At 40.5% G+C, this 27,854-nt stretch overlaps 2 protein-coding genes across 3 annotated transcripts in view; one reads left to right on the top strand and one right to left on the bottom strand.

Annotated features, from left to right (window-relative positions):
- LOC307046545 (transmembrane protein 65-like) overlaps window positions 1-21,060 on the top strand; it is a 50,089-nt gene extending 29,029 nt beyond the window's left edge. Inside the window, exons 6-9 of one of the 2 annotated variants that reach the window (XR_013810147.1) lie at window positions 6,535-6,577; window positions 12,177-12,282; window positions 18,869-19,070; window positions 19,146-21,060. Coding sequence is in view for 1 of the 2 variants with exons in the window: in XM_079692939.1 (XP_079549065.1) it covers window positions 6,535-6,577; window positions 12,177-12,282; window positions 18,869-19,015 (296 nt within the window). In the remaining variant the exon portion in view is untranslated. Of the gene's footprint in view, window positions 1-6,534; window positions 6,578-12,176; window positions 12,283-18,868 lie in introns of both variants that reach the window. The other variant, XM_079692939.1, reaches the window with a different exon arrangement.
- Window positions 20,566-27,854, bottom strand: part of mboat1 (membrane bound O-acyltransferase domain containing 1) — a 14,513-nt gene continuing 7,224 nt past the window's right edge. Inside the window, exons 8-13 of the mRNA XM_079692938.1 lie at window positions 27,751-27,854; window positions 27,569-27,672; window positions 27,389-27,453; window positions 27,146-27,278; window positions 26,486-26,637; window positions 20,566-25,822 (exon numbers count right to left, since the gene is read on the bottom strand). The exon at window positions 27,751-27,854 is cut by the window's right edge and continues 89 nt beyond it. Of these exons, the coding sequence (XP_079549064.1) occupies window positions 25,639-25,822; window positions 26,486-26,637; window positions 27,146-27,278; window positions 27,389-27,453; window positions 27,569-27,672; window positions 27,751-27,854 (742 nt within the window). The 3' untranslated portion in view covers window positions 20,566-25,638. The remainder of the gene's footprint in view (window positions 25,823-26,485; window positions 26,638-27,145; window positions 27,279-27,388; window positions 27,454-27,568; window positions 27,673-27,750) is intronic.

The following is a 27,854-nucleotide window of genomic DNA, read 5'->3' on the forward strand; positions in this document are numbered from 1 at the left end:
ACGGATGGAAGAAAAACAGGAAGAGCCTTTATTCTTTCCGCAAGGGCATCCTCATCTCAATCAATCAATCAATCAATCAATCAATCAATCAATCAATCAATCAATGTTTATTTATATAGCCCAATATCACAAATGTTACATTTGTCTCAGTGGTCTTCACAGTTTGTACAGAATATCAGTATGACAACACGACACCCTCTGTCCTTAGACCCTCACATCGTACAAGGAAAAACCTCCAGAGAAAACCCACAGTTTAAAGGGAAAAATGGGAGAAACCTCAGGGAGAGCAACAGAGGAGGGATCCCTCTCCCAGGACGGACAGAAGTGCAATAGATGCTGTGTGTAAATTGAAGAGATAATACATTTGCAACATAGGTAGACCAAATGTTTGGAAATGCATGTGTGTATAATAAGAAGATGAATCCATGAGGATATCAACAATCCTGTGGGAGCCATCAGGGAAGTAGTATGATGAGTGTCAGGCACGACCACAGTGACAGATTCAGCCACGACTCGAAGTCCAGGACTCAGGATAGCGGATCCAGGACACAGGATCCAGGACTCCGGATGCAGGATCCAGGACACATGAGTCAGGACCCAGGACACAGGACCGCAGCAACAGGAACAGCCACGATCCCGGCGTAGATAGACACCAAAAAGAAATTTGGGGGAAGCTGGGTTATTCACACAGGTACAGTAAACAGACAGAAGGAAGAAGTAAGGTGTCCCCCGACAGTCTAAGCCTATAGCAGCAAAACTAACGTGTCTACGTACATGCACTCCCTTAGGATAGGTTGAGGGAAAGAGGTAGCAAGTAAGAAGTAAGGGACAGAGGTGGAGAGGCACAACGTGTCTACGTACATGCACTCCCTTAGGATAGGGTGAGGGAAAAGAGTAGGAACTAAGATGTATGCGCCAAATCTATACCATGAGCGCATTGCTCCTAAAAAGTGTTTCTTGCGCTGACACCAATCAACAGTTGTGTGTCGACTCGACAGGGATCAAGGCACATATGTGCCTCTCCCTGCTTCCACCGTCTACACACACAACCAAATTACATCTATACCATCAGTGAGGGAAAAGAGTAAGAACTAAGATGTATAGGTGAAGAGGCACAACGTTTCTACGTCAATGCACTCTTATTAGATTCTCTTATCAACTACAGTATAAGCTTTATCAAAAAGGAAGGTCTTAAGCGTAGTCTTAAAAACGGATAGGGTGTCTGCCGTCCGAACACAGACTGGAAGCTGATTCCACAAAAGTGGAGCTTGATAAGAAAAGGCTCTGGCTCCCACTGTACTTTTAGAGCCTCCAGGAACAACCAACAACCCTGCATTCTTGGAACGCAATGCCCTAGTAGGACAATAGGGTATAATGAGTTCTTTAAGGCAAGATGGCGCCTGCTCATTAAGGGCTTCGTAGGCGAGAAGAAGAATTTTAAATTCTATCCTGTGTTCTATAGGGAGCCAGTGTAAGGCAGCCAGAACAGGAGTAATGTGGTCCCTTTTCCGAACTCTGGTTAGTACACGAGCTGCAGCATTTTGAATCAGCTGAAGCGACTTAACTGACTTCTTGGTACACCCTGATAATAAGGAGTTACAATAATCCAGCCTTGAAGTAACAAATGCATGGAAAATCCATGGCTAACTTTGGTTTGCATGGAAGATTCGTCGTTGACACAAACAAACCGAGAGCGTTCAGATAGATAGAACCTAAACCAGCCTAAAGCAGTTCCCTTTATGCCAACTAAGTGCTCTAGTCTTTGCAATAGGATGTCATGGTCGATAGTATCAAATGCAGCACTGAGATCGAGCAAGACAAGAATAGAGACAAGTCCCTTGTCTGAGGCTATTAGAATGTCATTTGTGACTTTATGTGGAACATAGCCTGATAATAAAGACATATTCATAATATTTAATAAGGAAGTGTTAATTAATGTAAAAACAGCTTAGTTGGAACTGGGTCTCTTAAGACAGGGGTTCCCAAAGCGGGGGGTCGCGAGACCCCGAGTGGGGGTCGCGAGATGATTACAAAATAAAAATGGAAAATTTAAAAAATATATATATAAAAAAAATTGATTCATTTTTTTTATTTAGAAGAGAGAATCATTGAATTTAATTGTTCAAGGTTTATGGCTGAAAAGCATTCTAGTTTACTATCTAGTGTAATATTAGAACTTACGTTTCCGGGAGCTGTTGATAATACTATACTGGTCAAAGGCAAGAGGTCATTGATTTTGTTTCTAAGAGTAACAATTTTATCATTAAAAAAGCACATAAAATCATTACTACTGAGTGCTATGGGAATAGAAGGCTCAATCGAGCCATGTCTCTGTCAGCCTGGCTACAGTGCTGAAAAGAAATCTTGCATTATTCTTATTCTCATTTATTAATGAAGAGTAGTAGGCTGCTCTCGCTTTACGCAGTGCTTTCTTATATTCATTGAGAGTAATATGCCAAATTAAACGAGATTCTTCAAGTTTAGTGGAACGCCATATCCTTTCAAGTTGTCTCGACTTTTGCTTTATTTTGCGGGTTTCGATATTATGCCATGGAGCTAATCTATGTTGTTTTATTTTCTTCTTTTTCAAAGGAGCAACAGAGTCTAATTTTATTCGCAGGGCATCTGTAGCACTATCAACAACGTTTTCCCGCCAAGTTAGTATTTTATAAATCGCAAACATGGCGTAGAAACTGGCGTACGCCATTTTTTGAGCGTATATCCCTTTATAAATGAGGCCCCTGGTCTCAACTCCAGTTTTTCATCTCAGTTTTATCACTCCCTCAATTTCCACAGCAGATGTATTGTTTCTCATTGCTGCTACATTGGGGACGTGTTGAGGTGTAAATCAGGGCTGCAGTTATCTAGCCCAGTCACGAGTGATGTAGCACCAGTGTCAAGGTGGGTAGTCAAGTCCACTAATCATAACTTCAGGAGAGAATAAAGCTCAGCTGCCTCAATAAAGATTAGGATTCAAAAATAGGCTACTGCTGAGTGGTGCCAGTTACAACATTTAAACCTAGGTAATGATGGGATAAATGGTTTCCCTAAATGATAAGCTTTTCATTAGGTTCCTATATTTATATTTCATTATGTTTTTTAATACAACGTTCTCACTTTTTTTAATAGACATTAACACATCCTGGACATCCTGCATTAACACATCAGACTGAATAAATGCTTTGAAACCTTTATATATTTTCCTCTCATCTCTTTTACACTCACTCACCTGCCTTGTTTTCAACCTTTTTACAGCTGTAGGCACCTATCCGCAGATTCATACCCACCTATATGTAGTAAATCCTGTGTGTGTTAGCCTATGCAAAGTAATGGGTGGCTGTGTGTGTTATTGTTGTTGTAGAAAGCCTCCAGGTGTAAATGGGTGTTGCTCATAAACATCAATCACCATGACTTACAGCTGGTAAGTGATCCTTGCAGCTCAAAGCAAGAGACACCGATAAAATCTTCCCACTGCCTGCCATTTGTTATTTTACGGCCCATTTGTCCAACAATAGACATTGGTATAATGTACAAGCAGACAGTATTCTCGTTTTACTGCAGGTCTAGAAAGTTTTAGAAAGTTTTTGTGAGATATTTATCCATCATAAAGTTATCATGTGATAAAAGAACGAGGGAAGGAAATCTGAATCTTTTTGTGGTGAAAATAGAAAAACTCTGTCTGAAGTCAGTCCTTCTCTGATATACAACATCATTTATTGATCTTATTACTAAGATTGATGGACAAACTGCAAGGCTTTTACTGCTCAAAACAGTGTCTTCCATGGTAGTCAAATTCCACAGAATTGCTTGAGAACCACCTTGTTTGTTGGTGTGAGAGAAGGATCGCACCTCACTGTGGAGGAGGATTTATATGTAAGCTATCGCCTCAAAACCATGGGTGCTCGAGCTTTCAGCTGCTCGGCTCCCAGACTCTGGAACTCCCTGCCACTACACATCCGACAGTCTGATTCCATAACAAAATTCAAAACCCAACTCAAAACCCACCTGTTCAAACTGGCATTTTCTTTATAATCTATACCCTGTGTTCTTTTGTAGTCAATTTCCTGTTGTTTGTCTTATCTTACCCTGGCTGATACTTCACTAAATCCACTGTTTTAATTGTTCCCTATATTGCCCCTATGCCCTGTAAGGTGTCCTTGGGTGTTATGAAAGGCGCCCCCCTAAATAAATGTATTATTATTATTATTATTATTAGGTGCTGTTTACACGAGAACGCAAGCAGTTGTATCTGCTACCTTTCTCTTTCGTATAGCCCGTTCGTTCACACAAGGCCGTAACGGAAACGGACCCCACAAACGATTACGGGTCCCAAGGTGGATAGATCTGCAAACGGAATGCTCTGTGGGGCCCAAACGGCTCTGTGTGTACGCCCTATACGATCATTTCCTGATGACGATGAAGCCATAGCCCCACCTCTCCCCACCTCTGCTGATCACTGCTGTAGCATGGTCAGTAACTACTGCTACTGTTACTGACAATGCTACAGATGTTAGTGCAAAATCTACAGCTCCTCTACCACAACCATCAGCAACAAGTGGACATGGAGAACTACATGAACTACGTGTTGCTAAATCCACCGTGGGGCATAAACAGAAGGGCAAACCAGAGCCATATAATAGAATCTACCTATCTATCTATATGGCGCTGGGGCAACCATGCTCGGGGGTCTTCTTCGCTGCTTTTGGTGTATTTTGTGGCGAAAGTACAGCGCCACTTACAGGCCCGGCATATGTACTACAGTGTCTGCAGCGGTCTCGTGTGAACGGAATACTTTTTTGATATTGTATTCGGTTCGTTTGCGTTTCGCATGCGTTTGCGTGTAAATGGGGTCTTAATCTAATGCAGAGCATCAGGAGAAACAGCAAGTTAAAAGCAAACAGCCGACCTTGGCGTGTAATTATATTTGAGCATGGACCTATAATCAGGCCTGATGGGCTCTTCGTTACATCTGCCTCCTCAGGGGCTTACACAAGGTACTATATTGTATAACAAAAGCACATTATTACATTATACATGTTTTAATCACTACCTGGAGACCCTGAACAGATTGTTTAGCAACAGCAAGTGTAACAGCAAAGGGCGAGAGAAAGTTGTTTTTTAATTCCATAAAAAGGAAACTATTGATGTTGCATATTTAGAAAGAATATACAGAAGAAAATACATATTTTGAGTGTATGTGTGTGTGTGTGCTGCAACCAGGCAATTAGTTATATAGTTTGGTATTGCCATTAGTCACAGTCAGACTGGGATCCTACCCAGTGCAAGCTTTTGAAATATCAGAACAATCTCCTCATTTATACCTACTTTGTTTTTGCCTAAATTACAAACTTGCCCATTTTTCTCCCTCTTGCCTTGCTGCTCTCCTTCCCCTTGAAGTCATGACAAGGTTATCAAAGAGCTTCTCACAGAGCAACATGCAAACATCCTCTATTGTAGCCAAATGAAGACGCACCTGTAGGCAGATGAGTCTCTTTTGAACCAGTTCAGTGTCATTGGCCTGCTGCCACACATGGTAAAAATCACAGCACACATTTTCACTAATTAGACCGTGCCTGCTTCATGTCTTATCTTAATTAGTCTGTGCCTATGTGATTGTTGTTCAGATGTATAACTACAGATTGTTCTAAGAAGCGTGTCTCTGCAGCCAGTTTGGGTTATTTATATGTTGTTACACATAACCTTGTTGCTACTTAAGGAGAAAGCTTGACCTCCTGCCAGAGTTAGATGGAGAAGTGTCTTAGGAGACAGAACTGCTCCTTTGTTTCTTTTCCCCTGAGGATGTATGTGACCCTGCAGCAACATAAGCCTGAACTCAGGGTCACGGTCAACAGAGAGCACACGAGCTAAGCAACAACTTTATCTCATTAAGGAGCCACTACTACATCAAGTAGTCTTTTTAAAAAAAACGTCTCCCTGCTCCTGGTCTTTCCCCTCCAGTTCTGCTTCTCCTAGTGACAGCATCCCTGATATATTCAGAGATAATCAACACACAGCTCTGCACCCTGTTCTTGTTTTAATTACCCATTCCAACTTACCCTCATCCTCTTCTCCTGTGACACTTCCGCTTTACTAATTATTCATGTGAAGTTATTCAGCCCAGAAGTGAGTCCACAGCGCTGTGGTCTTCAGCATTGCATCTTTCTACTTAATGAGCCCACAATGCATATCATTTTAACTTATAAACGATTATAAGACTTCATACTTTTCGGCTAATTCTTATACTGACTTCATTCGGATGCACATGTATTGCACTACATCCACATTCCAGATGTTGTTCACTAGGTCTTTCCCAACACCACGCCTTACATAATGATAGTGAGGGGAATGCATTCATCTGAAGATATACATGCCTCTGAGTGGTACAGGGAGAAGTGTCATTTGTTGTGTTTCAAATGATGAATCGCTCAGGATACACAGCTTCTGCGTCTTTGCCTTGTGGCTGTCCTCGATACAAACCTCCATTCTCATTTCTCAACTCATTTTGTAATCATGTCTGTTTCTCATTTTCCACAGCTGCTGCTCTTGGCAACCTGGTGTCTGATCTGGCCGGACTAGGGTAAGAAATGCACACATACACAGACAAACAAATCATGGTATGTCTTACTATCAAAGATTATTATTGAAAGTGTTTTTCCGCCCAGGTATACACACATTATAATACAGAGAGAGTGATGTGAAGGTTTACTACGCCACTCCACTCCCTTTGGTGAATACTAAGTCATTTAATTGCGTACTAAATGGTAATTATCAAAATGAGCCCAGAAGAAGATAAGCCTGAGCAATAAGGGAGAAAGACAAATCGAGCCACCAGAGGTTTGCGTCTCAAAGGTAAGAAAACTGTGCACAGAGATGAATTGCTTTGAATAAGAAAAGCCACATAATTAAAAGTTGATCAAGAGAGTCTCAACAAGATTTGTCTAAATGAGGAGTATGCAGTCACTTGATAGTTTAAGTAAAACAATATTTGAGTTCAACTAAATCCTGATGGTATTCTAGTTATTCATAGATGATATTAGTCACTTAATCCATCTTAAAAGCTTTCATAAAACACTGTATGAAAAATTATAGGCTTGAATCTGATCTTGATATTTGGTTGGAAAGATCTTTATGCAACATTTTTGGTTTTTGGTCTAAAATAAATTCTGTCAACCTGTCATTTATAAGCGGTAATTGTTGGTTGTATCGAAAAGAGTGTCATTTTTTTTGCGTAACCATGCTCTATGCAAAGGTTATAAAACCATTTCTATACTTTTTCACAGACTGTATATGTTAGTGCTGACAACCTCAAGCCAGAAAGGGTCATGTTTTTGATCCTTCAACTTTCTTCATCTGTATTTTTATTTCAACTTAAAAGACATACTGTAGAACTATATAAGAACAATGGCTGCCAGGCTTGATCCCAGCTACAGGATACAGTTGTGTGCAACATTAGATTTGGTCAATAAAAGCATGATGCTGATTTGAATCTTTTCATTGGGTTCCGTCAGCTGATTCATGACGGTTACCCACTTCAGGGCTGTGTGGACATCATTCAGCTTTCTAACCTGCCTCCATAATACTTAAAGTAGCATAACATGACATCAACCAGCAGCCTATTGGTTGTATCTCAGTGAGTATTAGTGATATAAAATATTATTCCCCTCTCTCATGTAAATAGAGAGTCTGCTTAACAGAAAATGTAATTGACGGATAATTAAAACAAAGCGTTAGAGACTCTGCTGTTTCCTTGCACCGTTTGAGTGTGATGGATTAGCTAAGTTGTTCCAAAGGCTCTTAGTGAACACACACACACACACACACACACACACACACACACACACACACACACACACACACACACACACACACACACACACACACACACACACACACACACACACACAGCGTGTGAGCGTCTCTGTTTGTCACTCAATCAATCAAAATGGGACAATGGAGCCCTTGTGGCCACTTTGTCAAGGTGACACTCGATTAGACCAGACAACAGAGGCGTTTGTATCTTGATGGACTCACAGCAGTGAGTGTGAAGGCTGTTGGTCTCAGTGGAGATCCTGCTGCTGGTGTTCCTCACCACAACCTTTACATTCCTTTCCGAGGGGCAGGCTGAGGTGCACACATGTAAACCTTGTGCTTTAGATTACTCAGGGAGTCAGTGGCCCTTTAGTGTCCACTGAGAGCTGAGGAGGTTGTGGGTACTTCACAGAGGAGTCAGATACTCTTTACACTGTGTTTTGCAGTTTTAGTGTTTATTTACCCAATTGCACTTGAAACACTTGACAAGTAATTGCTTCTTGGGAAGAACAATAATACATTTGATTTATATAGCACACTTTAAATATGTATATAGGTTTGCTATCAAAATAAATAGACTGTTCACTTATTTATAAATTCCGACTTCTTGGCATTTTGCTGAAAAAATCTATAAATGATTCAAATTATTGCAGATTTATTTAAATTTGTTTTTGCTAATATATCAACATATCAATGAATGGGCTCTCTTTGCTGTTTTCATCATATTCACTGTGTTTACCAACAGCAAATGTAACAATACCAGAATCAGTCTGTTCATGTACCCCTAAATGTGTAGTTTATAAGTTGTTTGTTGAAGTTGGCTTGGATTTTATTTTCCCTCCTAACAAAATGCACTGCAGTTCACTTGGAAGAAGATCAAAAAGCACATTTTCAGGCAGCCTGGGTGTAATGATGTTCAGTTAGAAATGCTCTCGTCTACCTAAGTGAGACAAATGAAAGGCTCCAGAGCTTGATTACAATTCTGCTTACAGGCTAAGTGAACGTCAGCTTCCTTGTTCATTTGTTAGGAAGACTCAAAGAAAGATCACCTTCATTTTGGTTCCGTTCAGTCTTAAAGTGTGAATAGTTGTTACACAAAGAATGTCTCTTTCAGAATACACTGGCTAATTTTCAGTAGGTGGCCTTCATTTCAAAACCTTTTCTAACTTACTTGACAAATTAAATGTTGTGTGTCTACATACATCTATCCAATTAGAAAATAATCCAAGTTGTGCATAATTCTATACACCTGTATTATGAGTGCAGAGCTATTCTACAACACCTTAATATGTTGGACATTAAGTCTGATATATTAATATGTTCCTTTGATAAACAGTGGCTATACATTGTTATAGATTATTTGTATCTAATATCTGTCCATGTAAGAAAGAATTGTCTGCAGTGAGAGCAGGGATTGGTAGCAGGAGAGGATGTTCATGTGCACATTATCCAGTTTTTACACAGTGACACCCAGTGAAAGAGAAACAGCACAGCTAAGAATATGTGTCCCCACAGCAGCAGTGTCTTTGGTCAATACACAAGGGATTTTGTAGCAATGAATGTTTGTAAACACCCACAAGACACTGTGTGTGTGTGTGTGTGTGTGTGTGTGTGTGTGTGTGTGTGTGTGTGTGTGTGTGTGTGTGTGTGTGTGTGTGTGTGTGTGTGTGTGTGTGTGTGTGTGTGTGTGTGTGTGTGTGTGTGTGTGTGTGTGTGTGTGTGTGTGTGTGTGTGTGTGTGTGTGTGTGTGTGTGTGTGTGTGTGTGTGTGTGTGTGTGTGTGTGTGTGTGTGTGTGTGTGTGTGTGTGTGTGTGTGTGTGTGTGTGTGTGTGTGTGTGTGTGTGTGTGTGTGTGTGGTGACAGATGTAGGACCCAGATCAACATTATTGAAGTCCATAATTTAGCTCATGAGTCCTTCTGACCGTGGTTACGGATGCTCCCATCGCTCAGCATAGTCTTAGCGGCTCCTTCTTGGTTCCTTAATGCATTAGTGGCTTTCTGGGGCAGCCTGTGAAGCTTTATTTCATTCAGCAGAGTTTGAAAACAGGACAAAAACTGAGGGAACTCATATAAGTGAGCTATAGGGAATAGAGAAATGCTGTCCCAAATGCATTCCTCTTTCTTGACTGTGATTTATAACCCTGTGATGTTATCTGTACTTCTCCCTCTTAACCTATTGCATACCGGCATAGGATGGAGGGTTTTAATTGGCCATCCGTACACCTTAACACACATACACTCAGGCTCTAGCTCCATAGCTCCTTATCGTCCTCCCAAATATGCTTCTTGCTACATTTCCCTCCCTGACTGGACAGCTCCAGCTGCAGCTTATGTGAGCAGTGAACTGAGGATCCATCAGTGCTAGTGACTGAGCCAGACCTCGGTCAACAAAATATTGACTGGAATTTATTTGTATCCAACTGCTTGACCTGCTCTTTTTCTTTGACATATGACAGCAAGGTACAGCAGCCCTCCAGATACTTTCAATTTGAGTTATTATTCAGGTCATAACACTGTTACTAAGTTTGAAATGAATTCAACATGTAAATTTAATATGGAGGCTGAATTACCAACCAACAAAGTGGCCCCAGAGCCTCGGAGGCCTCAAAGGCTCAAGGTTGTTGTTTTGAAAGAATAACTTAATAGTAATTAAATTACAAATGCATGCAATATGCACCACAAAAGCACAATTAAAAACTTGAGCCATGTTGTAAACAAACCATTAGGTTTAAGGCCACTCTGTTTATTGTGTTAGCTTGGTGACATTTAGTTTTACTGTCATATTAACAAAGATTGCAGATTTTATTTGCCAACATTGGGAGAGAATGACTGTATTTGGGCTTTTGTAAATACATGAGGGTTCAACTCTTTGTGTGCTTTGAAACCAATCAATCAATCAATCAAAAAGATAGAATTAGATTTCAATTCTATCTTAAAGGCATATTTGACCAAAGTTATGGCAAACATTTATATTATTCGTAATATCATTTTGTTTCTATAATAATAATAATAATAATACATGTTATTTATTTGTGGATTCATCTTCTTATTATAGACACATGCATTTCCAAACATGTAGTCTACCTATGTTGTAAATGTATTATCTTTTCGATTTACACACGGCATCTATTGCACGTCTGTCCGTCCTGGGAGAGGGATCCCTCCTCTGTTGCTCTCCCTGAGGTTTCTCTCATGTTCCCCTTTAAACTGTGGGTTTTCTCTGGAAGTTTTTCCTTGTACGATGTGAGGGTCTAAGGACAGAGGGTGTCGTGTTGTCATACTGATATTCTGTACAAACAGTGAAGTCCACTGAGACAGATGTAACATTTGTGATATTGGGCGATATACATAAACATTGATTGATTTATAAAGCGCTTTTCCTGGTGCTCAAAGCGCTTTTAGAAGTAATCTGATGTACCTGATAAACCTGCTCTAGGTATTTACAATATGCACCCGATGGAAGCAGGCCATAGATTTGTCCATACTAAAATGTATTTATGAACAAATAAAACAGCAGAATCTGTATTTAGTTTTTTTCTATGTGAAAGTTTTGATATCAACTTAAATATACAACTCTACGATGGAAAAATCAAAAGTTGTGATGATTGATGAGTTCCTAATGATACTTTTTCTCACTCGGTGAACTCTTCTCTTTTATCCGCTGCAATCTGTCTGTGTCCCCTCATCTGTGTGAAGCACAGTTTATACACACTGGAGCCCCTCCGTCTTCCTCCCCTTCTGGTAGTACAGCCCCTATCTGACATCCTGCTGGCTTTATGACAGATGGTATCAATAAGGCACATTTCAAACATTAATCTGATGATTTACTTTGTTTTTGTGTTATTTATCAATTACTATTGGTCGTGTACTACGGCATGCTAATGTTGTTCTGTGGGTGATTTAATAGATCGTGAAATGTAATGAGAAAAAAAATCCAAAGCATGAATAAGTGGATGTAAATGTAATCTTTGCAAGATGTACAACCTTCACCCAATTTGATGTGCCTCTGGGTGCCTTTACCACTTCAGAAACAAAGCCATTGTGTTCATGTTTAGAGGGGTTCACTTTAAACGCGACTTAAAATCCTCTACTCTACTCTGTACAGTGTTTATATTTAGCATTCTGCACAGGCCTGAACACATGGAGTCATGTCTCTAATATTGATCTTTATGTCTAACATGTCTCTGTGCTCTGTTCGAACAGCCTTTCCATCCATATATGTCAAATGTGTTCGCTTGAAAGAATGATTCATCCTCTGTTTCTGGGTCAAAGACTACAAGTCATTCATGGTTGCAGCTCTCTGTTATAGTATGTTGTCACTTTAAATTGTTACTGTAACTCTTCTTTCCTCTGCCCCGTCTCTCTAGGCTGGCAGGTTATGTGGAGGCATTGGCGTATCGGCTGGGAATGAAGATTCCTGACTTAAGCCCCAAACAGGCGGACATGTGGCAGACCAGAGTCAGCTCTCATGCGGTCAGTGCCCTCATATCACACTAAAACCACCAGACCTCAACCCAACTCTGCTCTCAAAGAGTCTCTGTCACTCTGCTGCTCTCACTGAGACCAGAAGACAGTCTTATAAACATCTAGTCTAATGGCACATTTCCACTGCAGCGGGGTTGCCCCGTCAGGGTTCCCACGCTTGCCTTGACATTTTTTTCCATGCTACCTCCTGATTTTCCAGGTACCATATTAAGTGATGATCGATAGGCCCCTGAAGCTTTCCGCCCCCATCCGCGCCCCCCTCCCCTCACACACACAACCCCCTAGGACACCTGACTACTTACTTGATTTAAAAGATGTGCCAGTCAAGTCTACATTGTAAATGCTTAGACATTATGTCTTATTGATAATATCAATGCATGAAATAATGCAACAAGCTGTAGATGAACAACAATTTATTGAACTGGAACTTTGAAACACATGAGCACTGGGATTTATATATGTTCTCTCTTCCACTCCTCTCCTATCTCATCCTGTCCTCTTCTCTCCACACCTCCCCTCTTGTGCTCGCTCCTGTCTTCTCTTCCTACTCTTCTCAACTCCTCTCCACTCTTCTCCCTTTTCCTCTGTCATCCTCTACTCTCTTATCCCCCTCTTCTTCTCCTCTTTCATCTTCGCCCCTCTTCTCTTCCTCCTCCCTCTTTCCTTCTGTGCCCTCCTGGCTCCTCCCCCTCTCCAATCCTCTTCCTCCTCCTCTCTACAGTCTGAAGATCTGAAACAGAATGTTATTTTGAGTTAAAATTGGTCATCTCCATAAGCTAAAATGGTGTTATAATTGTCTTTAGGAGGGTGACCAATAAATATTACAATCTTTCATACATCCATAAAGGCTATTGCGCATACCTCATTGCTTTAACTTATTGACAGACTCTTGCAGCTCTTTCAGGGCTTTGTCTAGAGCTGCCACCTCTTCCTTTTTATCAGCAACTCCTTTCCGATAGGCATTTGATTTTGACAGCAATGTAAAATCGTGCTTCTTCTCTGCCATGACTGCCATTTCATGTGCTTCTTCCTCCATTGTTTCAGCGCTAGTCATTACTTTTTGCCGCTTTGTTTTCACTTTCTGGATTTCTTGGGAGAGCTCCTTTCTTTTCTTCTCTTTAGGGGTTTGCTTTCTCAACTTCTTCTGGTCTTCCAGATACATCTCATATCTTGTCCTTGCTCCTCTGCAGTGTTGCTTGAGGTCTTTTGGAAGAGCTCCATCTGTGTGCCCAGCCATTGCATCGTGGACCAAGCGCATTGCTATTAGCATCTTCTCCTGTAGGTTTTCAACAAGCATATCCTTGTTAACAGAGTACCCCCTTTCTACTGCAGCTTGTCCATGAGACAGCGTGAAGAGACATTGCATCTGCAATGTTTACCACTGAGATATCTTCCGAAGAATTCTTCAAGTCTGCAGCTGTAAACAAATTCTTGGAACTCTGCTTTGTGGTTTGTGTTGACATCGAGTGAGAATGCTTTATACTGAGAAAGGACTTTGTCACACTCTGTGGCAGGGCACCATCCAGCATTGAGGAGAACCTGAAGGAGTTTCTCAAACATTGCTGTTGTACTTTCGGTTTCCGTCACAATCATCACAGGGTCAAGCGACCTCATATGCCGCACATCTGGATACATGAGAGGACTTCTCTCCATCATTTTCTTGCAGGTCATTGCGAGTAAGGAGACACATTCTTTTTTGAACTCCGTGATTTTCACTGGATTTTCCTGGAGCTTCTCAGATGCCTTCTGCAAAGCCTGCTTGGTTGAAAATCCTATGTCCAGGTGTTTGAGTGGGACATGGATTTGCTTCTCTTGGGGGTCCAGTTTAGTGAGCTGGAGAGGTGTCTTGATCTTTGCCAGCTCTTCTCTCTTGATAAAGCATGACAGAAGGCCTGTCAGGGTGCTTTGGAGCTCCTTTGCTAAGAATGGCACCATTGGGGCATCTGTCTGAAATACCTTTAAAAAAAGCTTCAGCTGTCTTGCAACAAAAGCGAAAAACTCAAGTTTAGCCAGGAAAAGAGGGTCTTCGGTTGCCTTCTTGACTGTCAAGTAGGACGCAGATGTTGGCACTTTACTCTTCGGAAGTTTCTTGTGGCTGTGGATGTACGCCATCACAGCTGGCCACACTTCGATTGCCCGCTCAGCAACTTGCAAGTCTTCAACCCATCGAGTGGCACAGAACTTCAGAGGAAATCTTGCCGTTTTATTCGGCTCACTGAAATCCTCTCGCCTTGCTGGCGAGTCATGGAACACCTGCCAAAGCGCTCTCAGCGCATCTCCGATTTTCCAACCTGTTTCCCTCTCTCCGGTCTGGAAACTTCCATGCACAACATGCAGACCACAACTTCCCAGGTTGATGAGCTTTGGTGCATCTGGGTCCTCTTTGCTCTTGTCCTCTTGGAATATTCTTAAGAACTTCCAATTCACTGTAGGGCCGTCCATCGATATTTGCAGGAGCTTCTTGGGGTCCAGAGGTGACAGGGATCTGTTGATACTCTCCAAGAGCTTCTCTGCCTGAGTGTGTCCTAGGAACTCTGAAGTGAAGTAACGCACAGCTACTTTCCCTTCACGTTCACTCCAGTAGCGCAGAATGATATCCATCTGTTCTGTTTGTGTCACTTTGTTAAGGCATTCGTCAAAAGACACTACATGACACTTTGCTTTTCTTACGTCTTCGATCAGCTGCTCTTTAAAATTAGGATACAAGCCAAAAGATATAAGGTAAGCCGATTTTGTTGCGCCAGATGTAAATTGTTTGGCAATTTCGCTGTTTGGGAACATCTTAGCAAAAGTGTTTGAAATGTCAGAGTTGGAGTTGAACGAGAAGTGTGACCTGACCATCATCATGACCCAGCGAAACTCTGCTTCAAATACAGCTTGGCTTGAAAAAAATGTTTTCCCCTGAGCTCCAGAGCCTTTTTCCGTAGACTGTTCACTGCTGGTACTGGGCACCTGACTGTCACTTTCGATATCCTGGCTTGTTGGGCCGCTTCTTCCCTCTCCTGTTTTTGTAGTCAAGAAATCTGTCATTCTTCTTTCATTATTTAGCTGTCCAGCTAACTTGGTGTGGGTTTGTCCTTTTGAATGGCTCTTGAGGGAAGCGACCCCCATATTGCTGATGTCAAATGACTTGTGGCAAAACTTGCAATAAGCCTTGTGGACATCTCCTGGTACCTCTCCAATCCAGTCCTTGTATTGAGAGTCATCTTTCCAATGTGACTTGAATCTGCCGCGTGTCATTGTCACTCACTCCTGTAATGCATCACACATTTGAGATTATGAGTCTTACGTAGAAGGGGTATATGCCTACTCTTACTCTGTAAAAGCTTTTGTAAATCAAACTAATGAACCTAAAAGGGAAAACATAAGGCTGGTTCCCCTGTGGTTCCTCAGTACAGCAACCCCACTAGTAAGCTTAGCTTAACAGTATAGATGTATAGAATCAGTCTAGGCATGATCAATGATTTTTCTAAAATGTCTCAACCCAAATGTTCCTATTTAGTAGTATCATTTTATTTTAAGAAAAAATCACAAAATAGCTAAAAGTAGATATAAGAATGAATTTTACAAAATTGATCAATACTAGACTATTCATGTCAACTAGTATAGAAGTAATGTCACAGCCTAATGTGAAAATGTATTGGTAGTTAGCTCGCAATGCAAGCTAGCCAACACTAGCTAGTTAGTTAGCAAGCTGAATGTTGGCTAGCAAGATTGCACTGCATGTGCTTGCTAACCATCATTAACGAATCCAAATTCAAAACAAACTCCCCTAAATGTGGTGAATAACACGGTTTGAGGAAAAGTCAATGAAACGTAGAAGGGGTATATGCCTACTCTTACTCTGTAAAATATTTTGGAAATCAAACTAATGAACCTAAAAGGGAAAACATAAGGCTGGTTCCCCTGTGGTTCCTCAGTACAGCAACCCCACTAGTAAGCTTAGCTTAACAGTATAGATGTATAGAATCAGTCTAGGCAGCCTAATTTGAAAATGTATTGGTAGTTAGCTAGCAATGCAAGCTAGCCAACACTAGCTAGTTAGTTAGCAAGCTGAATGTTGGCTAGCAAGATTGCACTCCATGTGCTTGCTAACCAACATTAACAAATCCAAATTCTAGCTAGTTAGCAAGATTGCACTGCTTACTAACTAACGTTGATAAACCCAAGTTTACCACAGTTAAAACACAGCTACTTACATTTGAGGATAAACTTGCATAAGAAGTTTCTACATTTGAGGATAAACTTACATAAGAAGTTTCACTGTAGATGTCAAGGCTCCCGTGTTGGCTGGGAAATGCATGTATTTGACCCTTCTATTGAGATCGCGAGTAACGTTATTATTCCTGAAGTCCACCAATCCGAAACTATACTTTTAAAGTCCATATCACCAAGTTGCCTGCATCAAATTCCAACATCCAATATACCATATACGATGCAGTATATGCCAAGAGCATGCTCTACAACATGTGATCATCCATTTATATCTACAGTAAAAGCTGTTCACATGTAAAGGGTTTTTATAAAGTCATCTTAATTCTGTGCTCAATAGTTTCATTTTATTACTATTTTACACCTCATCCAATAAACATTTCCAGGACAACTGTTTCTATTTCAATGTAAGTGTTCACTTTTGCTCAGTTTCCATGACTTTTCCATACCTGGAAAATGAAAATAATAATTCCATGTTTTCCAGGTACCGTGGGAACCCTGCCCGTTTAAGCGTCCCTAAGCGTCCTCGCTCAGGCCTCGGGCTGCCTCGCTGGCCGTCCGAGGCCGTGGCGCATTTCCATTACAGTTTAGGACCTGGGGTAGCAACGCAGTGTAGACGGGTTATGGCTAGAAAGGATCCGTCTAGTGTAAATATGACGTCACGTTCTCGTTGTAACTCTTGTTGTAATCGGAGCGGCTCGGAAACACATCTACAGCAGTAACATGATGCAACATACACATTAATGCAGCAGCAATATTAATAGAGAAACATCAGACTTAATAGTAAAACACTGCAAGGGAACATTTTATTGCACCAGGAGCTATCTTGGGACTTTTACTGCGACAACGTTGACTTGCCTGTGAATACAAAATAAACCAGTGTTGGTGATCTACAGTGTTTTCATTCTTCTTTGAACACCAGCAAGATCGCTAACACCCTATTTCAACAATCACACTCCCTGTAATTGACATAATTAATAGATAGTTTAGCTTCTCACCATCATTTGCTGTGGCCCACTGATGTTAACGATCGTAACTGAAAGGCTGCCTGCCAAACGTAAACATTCAGCCAAGTGACATTCAGCCAAACTCTCGCGAGAGTTTTACACAAGACGGATCATTTCTAGCCATAACCGTGTAGACGGGGCGATCTGCTTTTTGGGCGGAGCGACGCTGGGAAAAACTGCAGTGGCGTCATCTTCAATGCGACACAACTCACAAAACACACAAAACAATGGAGGATGTGGAAGCGATCGTTTACTTGTTTCTTGGTGTGTGGCTTGTTATCACAGCAAGAAGGAAAGGAAATATTTGAATTTCAAGCACCAGTAAGTACTGCCCCATAATAAGAACATTTGAGGAAATATCAGATCATGAAAAGAAAATCTTTCTAATAAATTAAGCGAATATCAAAGCTAACTATATACATAAATACTAAAGTGTAAAACACAGCAAAACTATATTCATAAATCGATCTTGTGACGATTCTCTCCAATCAGCAGTCGAGAGTGTTGACGTCACTAGTTCAGCCCTGGCCCTTCCGATAGAACCACGATTTTATGGGGCCGGAAAAGAGGGGAAAAGTACCCGCTAGCCGGTGCTACGCTATATGGAAAGGCCACCAAAAACTGGCCTGGCTTCTTGAGGACGATTAAGGACGCTTAAACGGGGCTACTCGCTGCAGTGGAAATGCGCCATTAGTGGATATTAATAAACCTGCAGCACAGAGCATTCAAGGGTTTAGTTGTGTGATGCAACGGTAAACATCACATCAGGGTTAGGGCTTTGTACAGTGACAACAGCAACACAAGTCTCTGTGTTACATCACTTCCATCACTCTTCCATTGTGTGAGACAATTAGACGTGCATTGTTTCTAGTGTGCTTCGGCTGCTGAAGTGTGAAATATAATTAGTTGTAATAATTAGTCTCGTCCTGGAAAATCTCTTCGCTGAGTGTAAAATGTCAATTGTCCTGGCATGCTCCAATACCTTTTTAGTGTTTTGCAGAAATGCATAATACAAGTTCATTTCCTTTTTAGTGTTTTGCAGAAATGCATAATACAAGTTCATTTCTAAGGGAAATCAATGCTTTAGGTTGTCAGTGTTAGCATCTTTCCTTGCAGGGATCTTCTGATCTTAAAGCCAGCAGGCCAGGTGCTGCATGATAACAAAGCTCCATTCTTTATGGATGGATTTAGAACGTACTGGTCCTATTACTGACAGCAATACAAACCAAAAGTGTAATACATAAAAAGGACAGTTTGCTAAATGTAAGAGGCCTATTTACTGGAAACACAGAGACTGAAAGATGAAGAAGTCTGTTTTCAGTCACACTCTCTTACTTCCATATTCCTCTGTGCAGGGCAAAGCCATCGGTGTTGCCATCGGCTGTATCCTTGGCATGTTTCCTCTCTTCTTCTTCAAGGACGATGATGAGAAGAAGAAGAAGAAAGGCAAGGCGGAGGCGAAGGAAGAAACACAACCACCTCCTGCTCCAACAGAAGACTGAAGCTTACATCTCCACGGAGAGAAATACTATTTGAAATCCATTACAATACTTTAAAGTGGGAATGATTGCGCTTGTCTGGTGGACTGCAGTGTGTGAACATGTCTTTGAACCATTACAGACTAACCACTGGGTACTTTACAGGACCCAGTCAAACTAAAGGTATTCTAAGGATGGTTTTAGATATTATTTCATTGTAGACTTTGAACTTGAGCACAGGGACGTGACTGTCTCTTGAAGAGACAATAAATGATTGATTCATTAGAGTGCTGCTAACTGTAACACCGTAACCTCCTCTTGACTGACCGACATGAGCTGAAACTAATTAGAACACAGGGCAGTGACCTCTTCCCCTCCTTCCAGGCTGTTATACAATCATCTGACTAGAGATGGTTAGATGGAAGGTAGATGATAATATGCGGGCTCTCTTAAATATCAACAAACGTTGGAACCAATGCATTCAAAAGAAAATGCTGTACGCAGCTTTTTGACGTTGAAGGTTCTTCATATAATGTCTGAAACCCTCATCTGAATCCATGGAGGAAGACTTAACAAAGAGGCATGTCTTTAGTCAGCAGTGTTAAACTTATTTTTAATGAGTATTTGAAGGTAATGAGCCAAGGAAGGGGGGTCACTTTTTGCATATAAAGATGCACCCTTTCATCAAGTACATTACTCTTCTGTCTTACAAGCATGTCTGCCTTTTAATGATAACAATGTCTTAATAAGTCCTGCCTGCCTCATTCACACTCCATGACAACCAGTCAGCTGCTTTTTGTGAAAAATCGGTACTTGTTTAGATTTGTATGTTTCTTGTTGATGACAAACTTTATATTGATCCCTCAAATGAGTAACATGCACCCAATTTCCCCATTTATAATGAGTGTTACAAGGTAGGTGCAGTTTGTTTCCTATCTCAGAGGAGTTGAGCAGAAAGGAGACGAACACAGAGAGGCAGAGGGAGGGAAAAAGATTAGAAATGCCAACACTGAACCGCCTGAGACCTCGGTCCCATCTGCAGCCGACCTCTGGCTCCAGTACCACACGATTCATCTCCTCGCCTACCTGCAGCTAAACCACAACTCACTCCCAGAGCAGCTTCTGTCCTGCAAAGGCAGCCTAGAACATTCAGCCCAGTGCATAGTTTCAATTTGACTTCAAAGTAAATAAGAAGATTGTTTCCCTGTTTGTTTTCTAGATGCTTTTAATTCCAACACTATTTCACGTCTATCCTATATAATATTGTCTCTGCTCTGCTGCCCCCTTCTGGCTGAAATTCCGAGAAAGTTAAGTTTACTGTCATTTAGCATAAGCATTTCTTTTTCTGTTAGTATTAAAGCCTCTCGTGTGTCGCCTGTAAGTTCCACCGGCTATAGGTAATCAAATGATCGCCAAAACATTCATTTGTCATATTTCTCAATGCAAGTATCTGCATCATTCCTCATCAGACATGAAGACAGGTTTATTCGGACACATTTGGGATGATGAGACACCTCCATCCATCCAAGTCTTCATTCAGCTGTCACTGAGTTCCTAATGTATCTTTTGAATGGTTGTGTTTCTCACCAGGTTGCTCAGCTCGTCACTTGTTTATAGCATTGAATCTGTTTGCAAGTTGAAGAAATGAAAGGAAGCTGCCACATGTCACTCTCTGGAAAACTTGCAGAAAATGTATTTATTTTTGTTAAGATATTCAGACTTGTATTCATAAAATGTTCTCACTATGTTCTCTTTATCTGAAAGGAAAATGTTAAGAATAGAAAGTATTTGTCAGCACAACAACCTTTGTTTGTATATTTTCAGCAGCATTATATAACAGGAAGGACTTCTAATTCAACCGACCCCTCTCTATGGTACGGTCCATAAGTAACTTTCTGAAGACTGACCCTGTCTGAGATGTTCTAGTTAGTTAGGATGTGGGTAACAGTGATCCTTAACAGTGATAGCAATGAAGAAAAGAACTGAAGATATTTATGTAGTTAGGATTTTTGATCTGATTGCTTGATTTCCACCCTGCATGCACTGCTAATAAAAGAAACACAAGTGTACATGTTTACTGCGTAAGAATCATAAAAAGACATTCAAATACAAACGTATAAAGTAGTCAAATCACGGTGATAAAACACAATAAACTTGGTATGCTAAATGCAAAACGGATGATTTTTTTTAAAAACTTAAAATACATATTTAAGGGCTGACTAAACAGGATAAAAGCATGAAGTGATTTCAATTTTATACAGCCAATGATAAACAGATGTTTGTATCCTTGCAGAGATTAGCAGCATGGATATCTGGACATCATGTGGCTTTTTTTGGAGCCGAATGGGATGAGAAACCTCTTCTTGATAAGCAGGATGCGATTATAGTAAAGTTTCAAATAACAGTAGCAATTTGCCTCCTTGCATCAGATCATTAAATGGCCTGTCTCAGTGCTTTAAGACGGTGCATAGTCCGTCATGGTAAGAAAATATACTCTGTGGGAAAATAATGTAATTTGGAAGCTATTATCTTTCGTTGACTCTTTTTTGCTGCAAGCACCTCTTTTTGTCATTAGGGGAGAGACAAATGTAAAGTTCCTGGAGCTCTTAGTTATTATCTGGAATGGATGTAATGTTATCGTTGTTAAACGGAGAGAATGTTAAATCAAATGACTGAAAAACACATTCAACTTTTCTTCACGGGTTTCCTGCGTGAAATGCAATGTGTTCTAAGTCGTGACTGCATTATGAAGGACTTAAGGACCTTATGTTTTGCATGTTGTTTTATATCAGGAATGTATGATGCTTATTTGTTCTTTAAGTTGTCTGCTATTATAAACAACTTAAATTAGACTCGTTGATATAATAACATGTTAGTACAATTAATGTGTTTTGTTTTCACGGTGTGTCGTACCTGAAAGCAATTCTTATTCAAGCTGATGCAGCTGAGATATTCCGCACATCTTTATTCAACACCGTCCTTTGGATATTGGATTCATTGATTTGAATCAATGAAAAGTACATATTGACTTGTAGTAGTACATCTAAACTGCAGATTAAAAAGGAGCAAAACATAAGCACACACATTTGGTCTTCAACGCGGCAAGTCATTTACACATAAATGGACTTCCATGCACTGAACAGTTAAAATGATATTGTTTATTTTATAAAGAAAATGAATCCAATATAAATAAAATGAGCTTTTCCTTCCTGGCCAAACAAATGTATCTCCCTGCTTCAGCTCCAGAAAGTTATCTGTAGAGAATATGTATGTTTAGGTTGGTAAAGTATTGAAAATAGTTTCATATAGGTAATCCATATACTAAGTCCCTGCAGAATCCCACCTGTGTACTAAATATTGATGTTAATATAATGTGTTCTTAGGAAAGGAACTATACGCTGATAGACAGTCATATCACCCCATTCTTTTGAGACAATATGAGGCTATGGGGAGAGGGAGAATCAATTATAGGTTTCCTTCCTTCTTTGTTTCTAAAAGAGATTCCGCCCTGCCATGCCTCTTCATAATAAAAATAATTCAACATATAAATCGTTTGTCATTCTGTATTATCATTTATTATGTAACTAAATTGTTTTTTAAATGAGACAATTCAAACTTTTTCACTCAAGCTTTATTTGTTACTCAAATCTTTTAATACCACTTACTCTTTCCTCCATTCAAACAATACTAAAATGAATCTTACAGTCAGTCTATTTGATCATGCATAAATCTGTAAAATAACATACAAAAATACCGTAATAATCAGTATTTAGTCTTTCAATTAGCTGCTCATTCTGACAAGTCATTTCACTCATTTGACCTGAACTAAAACACATGCAAACTTTACAGTGGCGTGGACATCAGAGTGATAAAAACAATACATTTAAAGGTTAGTAAAAAATGGCTTTTTTCACAAAAACAATGTTATGTTATAGCAAAACCATAATTGGGAAGAGTTTTCAGGCTTTTCAGCACACAGCTCTTGAGGAGTTTACTCTGGCTGATGTGAAGACAAACTGTATCGGCATTTAGATGTTCTAAATGATTATAACTGCCAGCCCCGGCAGAGGGGCGAGCAGTCAATACTGGTATTTCATTAACTCCAACACAGGTTCTAATGTGCAGTTAAAAAGAACCAAAATGAAATATTAGCATTCACTAAAAAATTACTTCGGGAACTTTGAGACTTCTTCTAATTTGCCATGGGAGACTCACAAAAGTTGAAAGTAATTCACCTGTTTTTCACCCCTTAAACCACCCCGTGTGAGACAGTTGAATAAAATATGCAAACTAAGCCAAAACAGGCAAATACACATTTCCTCACTAACCAGTAAACAAACCCACATTGTGAGATAAAATGTCAAACCAGGTAATACAATGAATTCAGATTGTGTTTCTAACATGAATAAACAGATTAACTACTGTTGAACTTCACCTGATATACACAGAGAAAGAAAATGTTCATTAAGGAATCTTATATAATGCACTTAAAGTAACAGTCTGTTTTACCCAGGCACTGAGATGCAAGAAAAACTAATATTATTGCATTGCAACTTGTTAGCATTGTTAGCACACCTTATCAAAACCAACCCCCCCATAAATGTAGTTAAATGCTAACATTCTAGCCTTCAGCAGGTAAGACCATTAATAACCAAGCCACTGTGCCACCTTCTAAACTCCCAATGCTCCCAAACCTCTGGAGTTATAACCTTTTGATATCGAAAAATAACAATAATATGTTGTCATTTAAAACATGAGTGTGTTTTTGTGCTCACCATACTACGCTCATGTCTAATCATAAGCAATACCTTCTGATTCATCAACTTTGATTGTAAAAGATAAAGATCCAGTGAAGAGAAGACATTGTGAATTGTGGAGAGAAATTGTAAAATCAGTATAAAAATATGCTTTCTGTTCGTAGTTGGTATGAAGATGCATTGGGAAACGCTGCAGTGTCCGTCAGTTTAAATTGGCTCACTTTAAGGTTTCATTCAGCAGAGTTCAGACGCTACAAACCACCAGCAGATGTCTCTGTTAAATCACCCTGCAGCTGCTATAGGCTCTGTAAATCTAGTTTACAAATGTGTTCTTCCTTACAAACACCATGGTCCTGCTGAGAAGAGATACATTTGATTTGAATCAGTTATTTTAGTGTGCAATGCTAAGATCCCCAAAAGAGAGCTTTGAAATGTATTTCTTCTCAGTTTTACCAGCGCTTTGTTAATGTACTCTTCTTCATGATATCAGGTATCCAGCACCATTTACATGATAGAGTATTAACACATTAAGAATAAGTATGTGATGATTACATTACCTATTGCTTGAGAAAAAAATAGATATCTTATGGTAAGTGGTTTGAATATTTTCATTAAATGATCTCATTAGCTCATACATTGCACCATTTCTTAACGTGTTACAGTGCAATGCTAAACAATCAAAGGTTCTTCTTTGATGTTTACAAATCTCTATATGACTAAATGTATGACAAAATACTATTTTCTACAGAAAGGACGTGTCTCCTCTCCTGGAGGAGCTGCCACCCTGCACTCAAAGACTTCATTAGTAGTTTCACTGGACATGTCTACAGTTGCATCATGGTCTTATTGGTATTTCAAGTGTTGTTCCACTCAGAGTAAAAAACTATCAGTGAGAGACACACACACACACACACACACACACACACACACACACACACACACACACACACACACACACACACACACACACACACACACACACACACACACACACACACACACACACACACACACACACACACACACACACACACACACACACACACACACACACACACACACACACACACACACACACACACACACACACACACACACACACACACACACACACACACACACACACACACACACACACACACACACACACCAGGGCTCTCACTCTTCTTGGTATGCTCTTTTGTTGTAGCCACACAAGAGCAGCCATTGTATGCCATCAGAGTGTGACAAAGTATGAGCGCTCCGAAGAGAGTATGTGCATATTTGTGTTTTATTGTTTATGTGTGTGTGTATGTAAGTGTTTGTGTGTTTTAGTGTACGTGTGTGTATGTGTGTATGTGTGTGTGTGTGTGTGTGTGTGTGTGTGTGTGTGTGTGTGTGTGTGTGTGTGTGTGTGTGTGTGTGTGTGTGTGTGTGTGTGTGTGTGTGTGTGTGTGTGTGTGTGTGTGTGTGTGTGTGTGTGTGTGTGTGTCCTGTTGCTCTCCTACTGTGCTGGCTAAGATCCCACCAATGGGCAGGACAGTGCAGATAGAGGACAGGGAAGAAAGTGAGCTCCCTTTCTCTCTTCACACTGTTGCATTGTTGATGGAGGAAGCAGGCTGGTGTTGAGATGGGCATGGGGGGGGGGGGGCAGGGGGGGCAGGTGGAGGAGGTCAGTGTCCTGGTGGTGTTGATATTACAATATGACAGAAACAGTCTCTCCAGTGCCATATGCTCAAGTGATTCATCGCGTTTCCATCAAGGTCTTCTTTCCCAGCTCTGTGTTGTCCCATCAAATAAATAATGTTTTCCCATTTTGAGTTTGCTGAATGCCCTTTGGGGATATTCACTTGTCTTTGAGAGAACACCTCTTGACTGGGAGCCCGGTAAGAGAACATAAAGAAGGGCTTTTTAGTCCACTTTGTTGTTGCTGTTGGAGTGAACAGGCTGGCACTGTGCTGGGCACAGAGACGAGGAGGAGGAAGAGGACGAGGAACATGTTTTGTTGGTGGCAGAGAGTTCACTGGGTTTGTGTTTCTGATGCAGGGCGATCACAGCCAGAATGCTGATGATGTGAACATGGAAATACATAGACCTAGGAGAGAAGACACAATATGACAGTACCTATGTCATAAATGAACTGTAAAAGGAACTTTAGCTCAGTAAGAAAACGTCACAGGCAAAACAGAGCATGCCTCAAATGAATTTGAAATAACTCTTTATATACTTTGTGTTGCTAAAGGCAATTACAGGCAGGAATACGAGCTGCAACAATAAGATGATTGACAACCAATGTATGAGGAGCTATTTTCATTACTATGAATGCCAACCGTCTCTGGTTCCAACTTCTGAAATGTGTATATGCTGGTTTCCTTAGTCTTCTATGATAGTTAACTGAATATCTTTAAGGTGTATGGGGCATAAAGTACTTTTAAAGATGTCAGATCTTTCCTTGGGAATTTCTGGTGGGCATTTTTCTCCAATTTCTGACATCTGAATGCACTCTTCACATGAATAATAGAAAACATGAGGAGAAAAAGGCTCTTTTGTTTGTTGTAAGAGAGGAGGGGCAAGTAACATCATCACTAGTACTTGTCACATACACAGCTGGTGCTTGAATTACATACAGTCTGTGTTGACCTTTGTAAATGTGGACAGATGACAGAACTGATGTCACGCTGACCTATATGGCCACATGCATGCAGCAAGTATGAGTCTTATTGAGACAATAAGAGGACTAAAGACGAGTTGAACCTACCTGTAATAAACCAAAGTGGACTCGACTGCTAGGAGCAGGAAAGGCATCACAGTGTAGCAGATGGCCAGCTGGGTGGCTGCCCAGGTGAAGAGGTCGTATCCCAGCTTCAAGCCTCTGGAGCTCAGCATGTGTTGGCGGACAGACTTCCGTACCTGGTGGGGAGGGACAGATTAACAGAGAGAGATAAATCACTGTTTTCACATCCATGATATGATTAGTGTATTTAAGCAATGCTGTTGATGTCATTTCAACCAACCCAATGAAGTGACATGACCAAACTGTATTACCTTCCTTAAAAAAAGACAGATATTCCTTCCTTACATTTTGCTTTGTATAACTTTCATCAACATGTCAGCCTGGTATACTTTTTTTTTTTAACCTCCGATGAAGCTGGTCCATCAATCCTAACCGCACATTCAGGAAAGTACTATTCAAGCCCTTTTTTACAGTTAAATACAGCTGTATAAACCAATTTCTGACAGATACACATTTCGAGAACTGCTCTAATACTATCAAGAAGAGTAAATAATAATAATAATAATATTAGTTTTTTTTTCATCAAATACAAATTATAGAAACGTTCCTTGCAGTTGTGTGTTCGAGGATTTATTTACTTTTTATTTATGATTTCATTTTTTCCAGAGGAGATAGAGAACTTACAGCTCTAGCTGCCATGGTGATGGGGATGGCAGTGATGAAGGTGAAATAATACCCAGGATAAACACCGTGCCACAGGGCCGACAGGATGAAGGTCAACGGCAACCTGTGCCTGGGGGCTCGGTCATAACACACCCTGAGGAGATGGGAGGAATCACACATTCAAAAATGTCTGTGAAATCTAAGTTGAGTAAATGTTTTCTGACTGCAGGCATGAGTATTGAAGTTCACATTTGCAGGACTTACGTTTTGAGCCAAATTCCTGTTTGAATATTCCAGTTGTCTATGAATGTCTTGAAGCTGGTTGCGGTCTAAAAGAAAAATAACCACATAATTGCTAGAATTAGACCAATTAGACATGCTTGACACAGTGCGGGACACTAATGTAGGTTTGTTATTTGAAATCTTGTGAAACATTGAAGGTACCTCAATCCTCAAGATGTTGATGTTGCAGATCAGGTCCCAAGATGGCTTCCCATTTGCATCCATCCCCAAGAAACCATATCCTGCTGCATTGTGGACAGCATCAGCTGACAGAACAGAGACAAATGTAAGTCACATCACTTCCTTGGCAGTAACAACAACGCTCATGGTCCCATTAAACTCACATAGTGTCCATGCGAAGTAGAACTTGGGCCTTGCTGCTTGTATGGAGAAGAAGGCGTAGGTGAGCCTTGTGAGGAAGGGGGCATTGTTCACAAACTGAGGGTCC

The sequence above is a fragment of the Notothenia rossii genome (genome assembly GCF_949606895.1).
Source record: "Notothenia rossii genome assembly, chromosome: 7".
Classification (NCBI taxonomy): Eukaryota; Metazoa; Chordata; class Actinopteri; order Perciformes; family Nototheniidae; genus Notothenia; species Notothenia rossii.